Source organism: Opisthorchis viverrini (assembly GCF_000715545.1).
Source record: "Opisthorchis viverrini unplaced genomic scaffold opera_v5_155, whole genome shotgun sequence".
In the NCBI taxonomy this organism is placed as follows: domain Eukaryota; kingdom Metazoa; phylum Platyhelminthes; class Trematoda; order Opisthorchiida; family Opisthorchiidae; genus Opisthorchis; species Opisthorchis viverrini.
The window spans coordinates 1,185,026-1,197,379 of NW_008751811.1; the positions used below are offsets into that span (position 1 = coordinate 1,185,026).

The 12,354-nt window shown below is 44.7% G+C and overlaps 1 protein-coding gene across 1 annotated transcript in view; it reads left to right on the top strand.

Annotated features, from left to right (window-relative positions):
- T265_07027 (hypothetical protein) overlaps positions 1-12,354 on the top strand; it is a gene marked incomplete at both ends in the record, with an annotated part of 41,233 nt that overhangs the window by 25,206 nt on the left and 3,673 nt on the right. Inside the window, 7 exons of the mRNA XM_009172448.1 lie at positions 1,857-2,120; positions 2,280-2,411; positions 2,475-2,602; positions 5,059-5,464; positions 6,406-6,760; positions 9,424-9,695; positions 11,279-11,692. Coding sequence (XP_009170712.1) covers positions 1,857-2,120; positions 2,280-2,411; positions 2,475-2,602; positions 5,059-5,464; positions 6,406-6,760; positions 9,424-9,695; positions 11,279-11,692 — 1,971 coding nt within the window. The remainder of the gene's footprint in view (positions 1-1,856; positions 2,121-2,279; positions 2,412-2,474; positions 2,603-5,058; positions 5,465-6,405; positions 6,761-9,423; positions 9,696-11,278; positions 11,693-12,354) is intronic.

Genomic DNA, 12,354 nt, shown 5'->3' on the forward strand with positions numbered 1-12,354 from the left:
TATATATATATGAATGGAAGCAAGGTGCGCAACCGACCAGGTCAGAATATTGAGGTGGGGAAAAGTGACGCGATGTGTTGATTTGCGTTATGCCGGTCGAAAGCACGTCTTTGAGCAAAGGTTTGTCGGTAGTAATAAGCCTTTGAATCTCGCGTGGCTGCAAAGCAGAGTTGAAAAACAGACTCATTTATTGAGTCGGTCTGTAAAGCGAATTTTCTATGCAGTTAACGCTCTTGTGCCCAATTAACGGAATCGTAGCGCGTGGTCTCTGTGCTCGTATGGTCACCTTTGAATAAAATAACTAATTGCCTATTAATTCCCTTTCTCAATGGGGTGTTTTCGGCGGTAGACAGCTTCCAAAACGAGTTAGCAACAACACAGTCTTAATTTTATTCATCATCTGGGGCTTATTGTATTCCTAAAGTGGTGCTTCCAATAAGCGGAAGAATTGATCACGCACGTATTTGTCAGTGTAGATGTTTTTGTCGGGCAAAAATAGGCACCCTCTAAGTACCCTAGTAGGATGTCAGTGAGTGTTGCTAAAGAAACATAATTCTGGAGTACGACTTCCAAGGTGCAGGAATCAAACGGCTCATGATATTGGTCTCTAGGAGATACACTATAGGATGGTCTTCATTCCACATCAGTGTACAAAATCTATTCACAGGCTTTTTATCCTTATGTTGCAAACATACTAACAAAGCACTACCGATTCAGCTCACTTTTAAGCTGTATTTGTTACTCATTTGCATAATAAATGTATATAACTGGAAGGTTCAAACAGGCGTCAAATTAGTCCTTCGATTCCCAGCACTCCCAAGTATTTGTACTGTGCAAAACTGTTTCAGGATTTTATTGGACCGATGTGTAGGATGAACCGAGCGAAACCGATCATGGTTTGTTTGTGAGGTCCTTGTTACAATTCCAATACTATTCAAAAGACAGTATGCTTCAATGTGCAGAATTTCGCGCCAACCGTACCCTTAAGCAGCTTTTACGTTCGATGGCTTACCAAGCTCAACATTCACGGTTCATGTCAAAAATAATTAAATAATCTGAACCTTACCATATGTACATTTTGACCCAGACTTCGTCGTTCTAGTCAGTATCACTTGAGATAGCTTCGAAAATTGAGGTTTTACTGAAGATGACAGGATATAATCGAGCTTCATCAAGATACACTTCTGGTGATGGGCTTCTCCGTCTCCTCAATGGGAGTATGTGTTACTAAGCGTAGGTAGGTTTAGGTAGGTTTCGCGCGATCTCCTAATCCACCTCGGTTCTGGAAGAGGAAGCGCGAAACAACTAATTGGTGTGCTACTGAAAATTGTGGAGTGGTGATCAGTCAGCTATGCCCAACAAGTTAATCCCTTTTGCTGGGGGCGTTATGTATGCTTCATATGTTTTATCCCTGAATCTACTGCCTTTTTAACACGGGACAGGTTCAAGGACTGTCAGATGCAGTGGACAAAACCACCGATGCCATAGATGACCTAACGTCTATCGGCTACTCATCCTACACGATGAGACTATAGAATTTTATGACGGACAGGTTAGTAGGACAAAACCAAACCGCCCTTTACATCATACGAAGCTCTTCCAAAAAAAGATTCAAATACACGACACAGGAGAGGGCACCTAGAAGAAAAGTGGGATTTCGCCTGTTCCTGAGATTCGTTGTATGAAAGGGAACAGTGTATATCGTTTTTAACTAAGACAACTAGAGGATCAGGCTCCGACTTCTGTCATTGGTTTCCGTGAAACGTTACCGGTTCCCATTAGCGAACACTCTGGGAAAAATTAGTTTTTACTTTTGCGTTGCTTATGATAGTTCCTTTGTTCTATGTCGTTTTCAGGATTGCAACTTTATTCCTCCGCTCGATACATCAGGTCCATTGGACTTGGTCTACCGGCATGGCCGCCAGGCTTTAACGGTTATGGATTTGGATAGACGGCGTGCTCAAAAATTAGACCTCGTCAGCTTACCGTTCCGGGCATGGCAAGAGCGACGGATACGCCGGAAAGCAGTAGGCTGCTGTACGGACAAGCCTGGTTCTCCGATATTCGAAAGGCAAGAACACTCTGCTGTTTCCCGGAGAGAAGTAGTTACAGACTCATGCGTGAGTTATGCTTGATTTGAAGACCAACATGCAGCACTGCAACGTTTTTCACGTATCGTTAGCCACCCTATTTTCATTTTGCACAATCCGATTTTGGCAGTGAAAGTTTATCCTAAAGCAATCTTTGATGCGTCGCTCACTCTATTGTCCCTCTTGCAGGCTGAAGCTGCACTGGACAGCGAGCCACTGCAAAAACGTCTGAAACGGTTTTCTGCAATCCGCTTGGCTTGTCGCCACTTGCATACGATTTGCACACCCATTCTTTTCTGCCCTAGTCTTCGCGCGCAGGTTGTGCGCCTAATCCAGCTGGAGCAGGCCACACTGCGNTGTAGCTGAACCTGTTACACAGCCCAGGAGACATCTGCCTCGAAGCCGAATGTGAAGACGAGCCTGACGTCGCCTTCAAGCGCTTTGTGTGCGAAACGGTTGCGTGATCTAGTAGCTCCCGTGTTTGGTCCAGCCACCGTTCGACGTATACCCAGGTGGGCATTAATTGTGACGTCGAACTATTCCCCTGTTCCCCCAGTTTTTATTGACACTATCTCTTGGAATAAATCATAATTGTAACTAGACGTTCGTCGGATTTTAACAAGGCGGCTTTACATGACTGACGTAAAGAGACAGTTTAAGGTGGACGTAATCTTGAGGAAGATGTTATCCTGCCATACTGTCTGCGAGAACCGTCGAAACTCACATGCATTAAAGTTCCTAGAACCCGCATAGGAGGAGTTCAGAAAACGTACACCGTCGTACACATCCTCAGGTTCAGTCGGATCTGCTGTCTTCAAGTGACTTACTTAGTAAACTCGTCTACGAGAGGTTAACATCCGTTCCGCGGTTCAGGATACGGTTCATACCTATTGAGCTTTCCGTGAGTAGATATTCAAACACCTTATATATGTGCCTACTGGGCCAGCGTGAAGAAGTGCATGCGCATTTGTGTGTCGTTTCTTGGACCGGAGTGTCCTAAAGATTTATTTAGTTAACAGTTAAGGTAGAAAAGCGCGAACTTCTGTCTAGTAAGTATTTTACATTTATTTAAGTGAGATTATAGATCAGTATCCTCGTACGAATAAAACTATTATTTTGCAAATCCCTATAGCAGTGTGACAAATCTGACCGAATAGAAATCAACAATAGGAACACCGTTGGAAGGTCTGTTGCCTTTGCTTGCAACGTTTTCAGGCATTTTAAGAGCTGATCACCAGAAACCGGTAGCTCGTAAACAGATGGTTGGTCTGGAATCAAAACAACTTAGAACCCAAACTCAACTCTTCGAAACAGGCTATCAAACGACAATAGAAACGGATCTCTAAGATGGATCTTCCAGGTCTCCAAGAACGTTCACTGCGAAAGTCGTCCCACACAAGCACCTCTTAGTGCAGTGAACGTCAATCGGCAAATGGGGATACAGACAAATCAGTCTAATGGCCTGATAGTTTGAACGTTCAAAGGATAAGGGTCTGGGTAATCCGTTGGGTTTGCGGCACGTTAAAGTTGGTGACTCATTGTGAAACAACTTGACAAGTTCATTGATCCGGTCGACGTAGATTCTGGGATAAAATTTGATCAGCGACAACAGGCACGAACAGAATAGGGATAATAAGTGGATGTGAACGATTGGGATGACCGTCCGGAGAGAACTTTCTATCTGCGTGTGACAACTGTGACAACTGTCCTTTGAGATGAAATGCAGTAAAGTCGATCGGACCTTCGCCGAATTACGCTTCGTCCACCATTCTGTCGGAAATGGTACCGTTTTCGGTTGGCGGTGACTCCGTATGTTCAGTGTGACAGTTTGTGCCACTGCCTAACTTCTGCGCAAACGAATATTCATTCCTGCTTTGCCCGTGAAACCCCAAGTAACATTTGGCGNATTGGGCGTTCCGCCTCTTAGTCTGTGGTATCCCGCCAGTATCTCAGCCTTCGTTCTTAAGCGTGCTTACGTGGCAGCTACGCAGCTTATTACCCATTTAAAATCGGCACACGTATGTTAACAGTCTTTATATCTGAGGGTCTGCTCCGTCAACTATTTTGACTCCTAAGGCTTTGGTTGGAACGGGCAACGTAACAGAACTACGTTTGACCAGACATGCACCCGTAGCTCTTCGTCGTGGTGTGACGGTTTATATACTCTTAATCTCAATTGATCGATACCTTTGGGTTTCACCTTGATGCCTACAAAGTTTCTTGTATTGGACAGTAGTTGGAAAGCGGGTATCTGTCTGTGCTGCAAGTACTTCATTCGTGGGAAACATCCATTATCATAAGCTTCAGTGATTTAGCTATGTGCAACGCACATTCGTCTACCGAGGCGAACCAAATTCTCCGTGAGTCCTTCAGAATGAGGCAAGCTGTGAGGTAGACAACGTGTGAATCGGCAGGAAGGTATTGTTGGTTCGGTCCGCTTCCCAGGATGAGGTCCCCACGACCCCCTTCGTTTAAATTACATATTACACTACTTGGTGGTTAATCGATGTTTTACTGCTTACGGTCGCTCTAGATTGCGTGAGTGCTTACGATAACATCAGCACTGTAGCTGTCGCTTTGGACGATGATGGCTCTTTGTGGCTCTATGATGTTAATGTCAAAGGAAATCCGTGGTTTGAATATGTTTCCTCGTTGACCGTGTGTGCTCAAGCTTACTTCCGCGTATGGTCCTCTCTTCTTTTGGTACTTCCAATTAGTAGGATCCGACCGTGTGCCGCGTCCGATAGAGTTCAAGTTGTTTCTTCAAGTTTTCCTGTTCGCGATTAAGCTTATGGTTTTGGTGATTGTTGAACTGTGCCCTAGTATCCTGTTTCTACCATTGCGGTTGTGTTACTGAATGTTTGTCACTTTTTTTATCTTCACTGGGATATGTTTTCTCGGTGTGTATAGTTGAAGAAGCTAACTACTTCACCTTTGAAATTACTTCTTTTCTGGATACCCTGTATAGTGTTACTAGGGGCCCAAACCGAACTACTGGCATCCGCTCATCATCCCGGACGAGCAATCAAGGTTCGCCTGGTACGACTCGTTTGCCACAGTCCTCGGCATCTCCGTGGCTTAACTGGTCACGAAGTGTACTTGTGGATACCCTGGAGGAGTTGACTCAAAGTCGTTCCGGTGAGGACTTCTCTCCGACTGGCACAGCTCATCGCACGACCGGTCAAACTCACGAATGGGTTCGACAAACTGCCTTCAGTTTCCTGAGGAACTACGCATACTATATTGAGAATGGCGTGGGATTCCGGCCGATTCAGACGAAAGACAAGAGTACAGGAGCGCCGAAAAACGTGGGTCCGGGGGCCTATGTGTTACTTCACCGAGTCATTCATCTGGCTGGTGTGCACATAATGGAAGTATGTTTTGAACCAACTGTATGGTTATGGTCTAATTTTTGGTTTCTTATGCCAGACATTCTTTTAACTACAGCCTCCTCTTGTTGAAGTAATCCTACGAAGCGGCACCTAGCAGCCAGTATAGGATAGTTTACGGACCCTAGATAGGTCTGTTTTTCGGGAATAACGTTATACAACATGCATAATAGCTCTGCCAACCGTTGGCTTTATCACTCACTGCGTTAAAAACTGCCTTTCCACAGTTGGACTCGGGCAAATAGTTCGCGTGCGTGGTTTATGCCCTGTCACTTGGCAGCGGCGCGTGGAAGGCTTAACTAAAAAACGTAGTTACGTTGGCAACCGACACCTCGCATGGCAACTCCGGGCGAGCTACTGAAATACATACCAAGTCAGTAACGGTCCTGCCTCAGAATTATATCCATTCTTAGCTGTCAGTAGCAAAATGCTTGGTGTTCAAACCCGGAAACATTAGTTTTTCCACGGCCTAACCAACGCTAAACTCGTTCAAGCTCTTGTCTTTATTTACTATCCATCTACACATACTTTCTTCCTAATGCTAACCAAGTACCCGTCATCATCAGTAGTAGCAACACCAATCTAGAGCACTAGCGTTCAACCACGGCAGAACCATCATTTCATTTAAGTCCTTGATGAAAGGAGCAAAATGTGGGGGAGTGACCTAGTGCTAATTAATTACATACATATCCAAACACGTACTCGGACAATCTGGATGGAAAGGATGGCGAGAACACCTCCACCAGTAGTTAGCAACCGTTTCTTGTGGGATAAAGCATTATAACATTTAGAAGCTTTACGCTTGAGTGCGTAGTTTGTAGCTGTTACATGGTCATGCCTTGTTTACACATTTCCCAGTTGTATGTTGCGCACACGTTTTCTAGGGTCGCAGCTCAACAGTTTGCTCTTTTCTTTCCTCTCATCAGGTTTTCATCCGTCGCTCCCATCTTTATGTGCGCTTGGGCACGATCGAACTCGGTCGTTTTAGTCGCTATGCATCACGCGCTCTCATCAGTGGCCCGTTGAGCGCTGAGGTGATCACACAGGCCGCAGCCTCGGCTGCTATCACAGCTGCATCCGTGCGGAGGAATGTCGCTGCTTCCATCGTTCCTGTATCCGGGACTTCGGGTCGTGATTTGGAAGTATCGTCTACAAGCTATTTTCCAAACCATTGTATAAACGGTTTTTCATGGGATGAATCCAGCCGACTGTGTGACTACACACATATCCATTCGTTTTCGTATGACTATTATCTCCGTGTCATGCAGGAGTATTTGGCTAGTGAGTCATGCTATCGGTTTTGCCCTCACTGTCCTAACCTTCTTTATAAGAAACCTCTACGTATGAAATGCCCTTTGTCAATGATTTTCACAATTTAAATGTTCGTAAGCCAAGTCGAACAGATAATGTGCTACTTCTTCGGAAAATATTCAGTTGGTAGACGAAAGAATGACTACCGTATCAACAATTGCCACTTTCGCATGGACTTCTGAGTTCATTTCTCCCGGTGCTTAAAGCCAAAGACCTTACTCCAACTGCATCAGTGATTTTGACTGCAATGTTTTGTTTCGGTTGGGTTGTCTAGAAATCATCATTCAATTTTGAGATATGTGCCCGTCTACGTTGTTTCAAGCACGTGATCGTTTAGTTATCGGTTGGGTAACACTTAAAAATGCAGATAGTAGGAAGTATGCCCGATTTCTGCTCTCGCGCGGGATTAACAGACTACATCTTAAGGGTTGAGTAATGAGTGGCTATTTGATGCTGTTTCTACCCCTATCAGACTAATCTTTCTACTGTGTTGGTGTAATCCGAACCCCGAAGCTGAATCCTAGGAGGCAACAGAACGCATTCTACTATTTTCCAGAGTTTTGGTTCTACTTGAAATCAGATGAGTCAGATCAGCGTACACCATCGTCTTCACTTTTGACAAAATATTCGGGAACATAGGGAGATATGTGCAACTGAAACAACTTGTGAATTTCGAGAAATACACTCATTTGCAAATCAATTTGGTTTTCACGGGAGACTCAGTTGAATCTCTCGTTTATGATGTCCTCCAGCTGAATTTGCTGCACACAGGCCGCCTCATGATTCAGTTGGCACTGCGATATCCCGAATATCGTGCCGACTGAATTATGAGGCGGACTGTGTGCAGCAAATTCAGCTGGAGGACATCATAAACGAGAGATTCAACTGAGTCTCCCGTGAAAACCAAATTGATTTGCAAATGAGTGTATTTCTCGAAATTCACAAGTTGTTTCAGTTGCACATATCTCCCTATGTTCCCGAATATTTTGTCAAAAGTGAAGACGATGGTGTACGCTGATCTGACTCATCTGATTTCAAGTAGAACCAAAACTCTGGAAAATAGTAGAATGCGTTCTGTTGCCTCCTAGGATTCAGCTTCGGGGTTCGGATTACACCAACACAGTAGAAAGATTGAATTTTTTTGGGAAAAGCAATTAAAAACACTGAGATGGACCAATGTTTACTAGATCAGCAGTAAAAGTACTGGTCTGGATGCGAAAATAGACGAGTTTAACAGGCGGATCGCCACCCATTCAGCTCTGAGGAGCATCAGCTTCCTAATTGTCTTTGATCTGTTTTGTGGGACGACTTGAGACTTTAAGAGTAGTATCTTTGTTTACTGCATCACCAGTTTCAAGCAAGTGCTTGGCAGTAGCACTTGGTTTTGAAGGTTCCTCTTGTGACATACATCAACAGATGTACTCGTGGAGATGTCTTCGTATCTAGATGTCTTGTCTGACACTTTGTCCTTAAGTTTCAAACGAGCTTCGCACGAGAACACTGGAAGGTGATATTCACTTTTCTAGTGTAAACTGTTTCGGCATAGGTACTTCTGAGGTGAGGTGTTAAAAATTCACTGTCACTTTTACAGGTTGTCTACTGCTCCGCGCCGTTACTCCGTCAAGTACGCGAAGGTTTTCGTTTTCCTGCTCTGACGTTAATGAGATAATCGGATGACCACTATTACACGTGTTTCGTACCGTAGCCTAACGGACTGAATGTGTCGTCCAATTATCGGGTGTGAATTGGAAGACTTCAATGTAGTCCGCTCCGGTTGCCCCTTAGGACGTCAGGCAACGGCCGCCCAAAAGGGATGCTCATGGCTGGCATATATGGGAACTGGTCTGCATGGGGGGGGACGTTTGTGAACAGGAGGTTTATGTCTAGCAAGTACGTTGATGTTTGAGGATTGAATGGTGTCCATGAATTGACGAGTATCATGCTGATTGTGCTGGCACACCAACCTAACAGTTTCAACGATGGTTCTACGAAACATTATGCCATGGCATGGTAAACAGAGTTGCCGGTGTCTAGGATTGGTCCTATGGGGCACGCCTGTATACTCTATGTAGTTGGAGAATGGAGATCCTGCTTTGCTTAAGGCTACCAAGGCAGGCAGTAATGGTTCTTCGTTGTCTATCTTTAAACAATTACATGAAATCTTAAAACGACACAAACACATAAGCAGCTCATTAGTTGCTTGTGGCCTGAAACCAGACTTGCTAGAACGAAAACTGAGATGAAATCTCTAACCAAAGTTTATAAAACTCACCGATATTCACGATACTACGGAAAGTTACTTCACAAAAGCTGCGTTGTCACTGCGCCATCACCCGTTTTGCTGAACTGCAACTTTTCACTTGCAGATTAAAGGTCTATATTGGAATATGAATGAATGAACTTTAGTGAGTGGTTGAGTAAATTGGCAGCAGAGGTTCACGCTCATTTTAATTCCAGTTGCAGATAAACAAGCCGGTGAAAAGAGGTTAACTTCTGAGATCCCCTGGAAATACATCCTCTAATGGCGTGTGCAACAATGCAGTTCTGGTTTCATATTTTAAAACATTCAATGAATCGTTAGCGTCCAGTATTGTACTATATCTTCATCCGTATTTCTGGATACATCACCACAGCTCGTTCGTCGTCCCGTCAGCCGTCTATCGGCGTTGTACGCAAAGTGCCTCTTGTGAGACACGCACGTTCTACTCCAGGTGACTCACTTGGCATCCTGGATTATCCGATAGCAGACTTCCTCGCGGACTTAAACTTTTTGGTTCCACGTCCCCCAGTCTTCGCCCGGAATTGCTTGCGATCGATCAAGTTAAGTCACTCTGTTGGTGCTTTTCTCCGCCCCGAGCAAGTATTTCATCATCTGATTGAGGACCACTCCAAATACGACCTTCACGTAAGTGGCTGTTTGCATAATCCTCTGCTCCTGGTATTGTTGAATTCTTTATTATCATTTCCTTGTGTAAACATTTTTTCCAAATAACATTTGCGTCATCCACAAACCGAATCACAATGGCTTACTGAAGTCCGGAAATGAAGAATAGTTTGAACATCTGTTGGCTACCTTCTACTCTCCCTCGAGCTACCGGTCCGCAACAGAAATTGTGAAAATGAAACGTTCTTCGGCCTCAGAACAGCATGAAATCATATCCTTGCTATGTTGAAGCACGGTTGTAAACTTCCTTATCGTTGCATGTCTATCTTAGTTGCATCTATCCACGGGGCGCTGGAGTGAGTTGATTTTAGTGCCCATATTCAAAAGTGAACTCGGATTGAGTGTGGTGCTCAGTCTGGCCTTCGTTGTTTTTGCTTAATTTCTTGCACACTGATTCTCCACTATCTTACATCGGAGACCTTCCGGCGTTCGTTTCATGATTTCATCCATCGCGAAGTTAAATAGGAATGGAGAGAGTGGACATCCCCGACAGACACCACTTTGTGCTCGGGTGTTTCTGGTGAGCTCGCCGTATACTGTCACTCGTCCGGAAGTCTGATAATACAAAGAACGTATCATGTTCACAAACTTCTGGGTATTCCTTGATGACCTAGCGTGTCAAGAAGAACAGACCGGCAACCGAGTCGAATGCTCCTTGAAAATCGAAAAATACCGGAATTATGGGTTGCTTATACGTATGACGTCGTTCTGGCTCCTGACGAAGTGTGAAGATTTGGTCAATGCCCTTGAAAATAAATACCGGAATTATGGGTTGCTTATACGTATGACGTCGTTCTGGCTCCTGACGAAGTGTGAAGATTTGGTCAATGCAACCAACCCCAGGCCGGAATCCCGCTTGCTGCTCTCGAGTCAGTATCTCACGAGCCACCGTAAGGCGAGGAAGCACAATTGATGTCAACAGTCTCGTCACGACCGGGGTCAAGCTGATCCCCCTGTGGTTACCACACTCACTGCGCGTCCTTTTTTTAAACATGGGCGCTATCACCAACTCTCCCCAGTTGTCTGGGACAGACTCCTTTTCTCAAATGCAAGCAAACAGATCAGACGGCATTGACTGAGGACTTCATCCCCGTCCATGAACAATGTTGTTGGGAGGATTACGGCATTGGAGGGCCTATGCTAGGGAATCACAGTAGTTCAGCATTCTGTATTGAGAGTCCACAGAACTAAATTCTCAGGTACCTTTGGTTTCGTACGATTCATTCTGAAAAATTCAGGAGCTCTTTTTTCTATTGACGGAGCTAGGGGTATACTTTGAGGCTCTACAGGATAAACTTATTTGGGAGTTCCGCGGATCGTCAGTGAACGGCTGGACAAAGACGAGGTGTCCTCATTGTTTTTTTTCTAGTTTTTCTGTATTCTTCTGCCCCATTGGCATTTGTTCGGACGTTCTTGTCGAGCACTTAAAGTTCACTCTGTTGCTTTGATGCTTCGTCCTTTTGTTCTTCTGTGTTCCACAATTGAACCATCCCTCTGAGAGTTGGCTCATATACTGAGTCTATTTCCCAACATGCAACTTCCAGATTGTTCGCATGACTCGAACGGGTCGGGACTCATTCTACCAGCCAGACAAACCATCGTTCACGTTTGGCATTTATGAACAGCATCTATCCGAACCAAGTCGCGTGATCCCATCACACTCAATTCCGCCTCCTCGGCAGGGCAGTTTTTCTCTTTCCCCTTCAACAGTCTACCCCCATGCGGACATCGCAGCAGTTGGATCCAACAGGGCCTCAAATACTCCCCTCGGTGCCGTTTCTCCCAACTATTCTCTAACCGCCATTCTGGTAGCTGATGATAAGGCAATGGAAGGTTCTCCACAAAAAGAGTCTTCCGGGCAACTGATCCATCTTACACTCCATTTGTTCGCAACGGATCCAAGTAATCGTTTTCCTAAATCCCGTCTTGTCAGTGCACAGGATGTTCCGCACATTATTGTAAGTGCCTGTCCTCATCGCTGTGATTTGTTCTAAGTATGTTTTAATTTGTACCGTAGTACTGTGTTGCGTTGCTCTGAAGATATTTCTCAGGACGGAATGCCTTGGTAAGCTTAAACTTACCAGCTTGGCACGGACACAAACCTTGTTTAGCAAGTAATGAGCTCATTCTATTTGTTGTTTGATATGATATTTTCGTCGTAAAGTTTCCTTATCCTTGGGTAGTTTGTAGGATCAATAAAGTGAGACTGAAAACTTCATAGTGCACAAAACTTCGGTCGATAGGTCATCTTCAAACCGAGCTGTTATCAAAGCCAATCTCTCATCCACTATCCTCATTCCGTCCATCTTCGTTGGAGCTCCAGTCTCAGATATTGCGATCGCGCGATTGATGGGAATGCCATCATTAGGACTTCGGGGAATTCCGTTTGCTATGTACGAGGCACTAATGTTTCACTCGTACATATTAACTTAACATCCAGCTGTGTATGCTATCCCGACTTCATGCGCAATCCAACCCAAATTAGAGCATCAGCCGGTTTCCCTTCTTGTTTCGTTTTCAGCGGAGGTGATAGCTAGTTCTACGTGGATGGTATTGCTTCCCTCACTTTTTAAGAAGGCCTTGGCTGTGGAGTTATTTATTGGAAAACACCAACTTAACG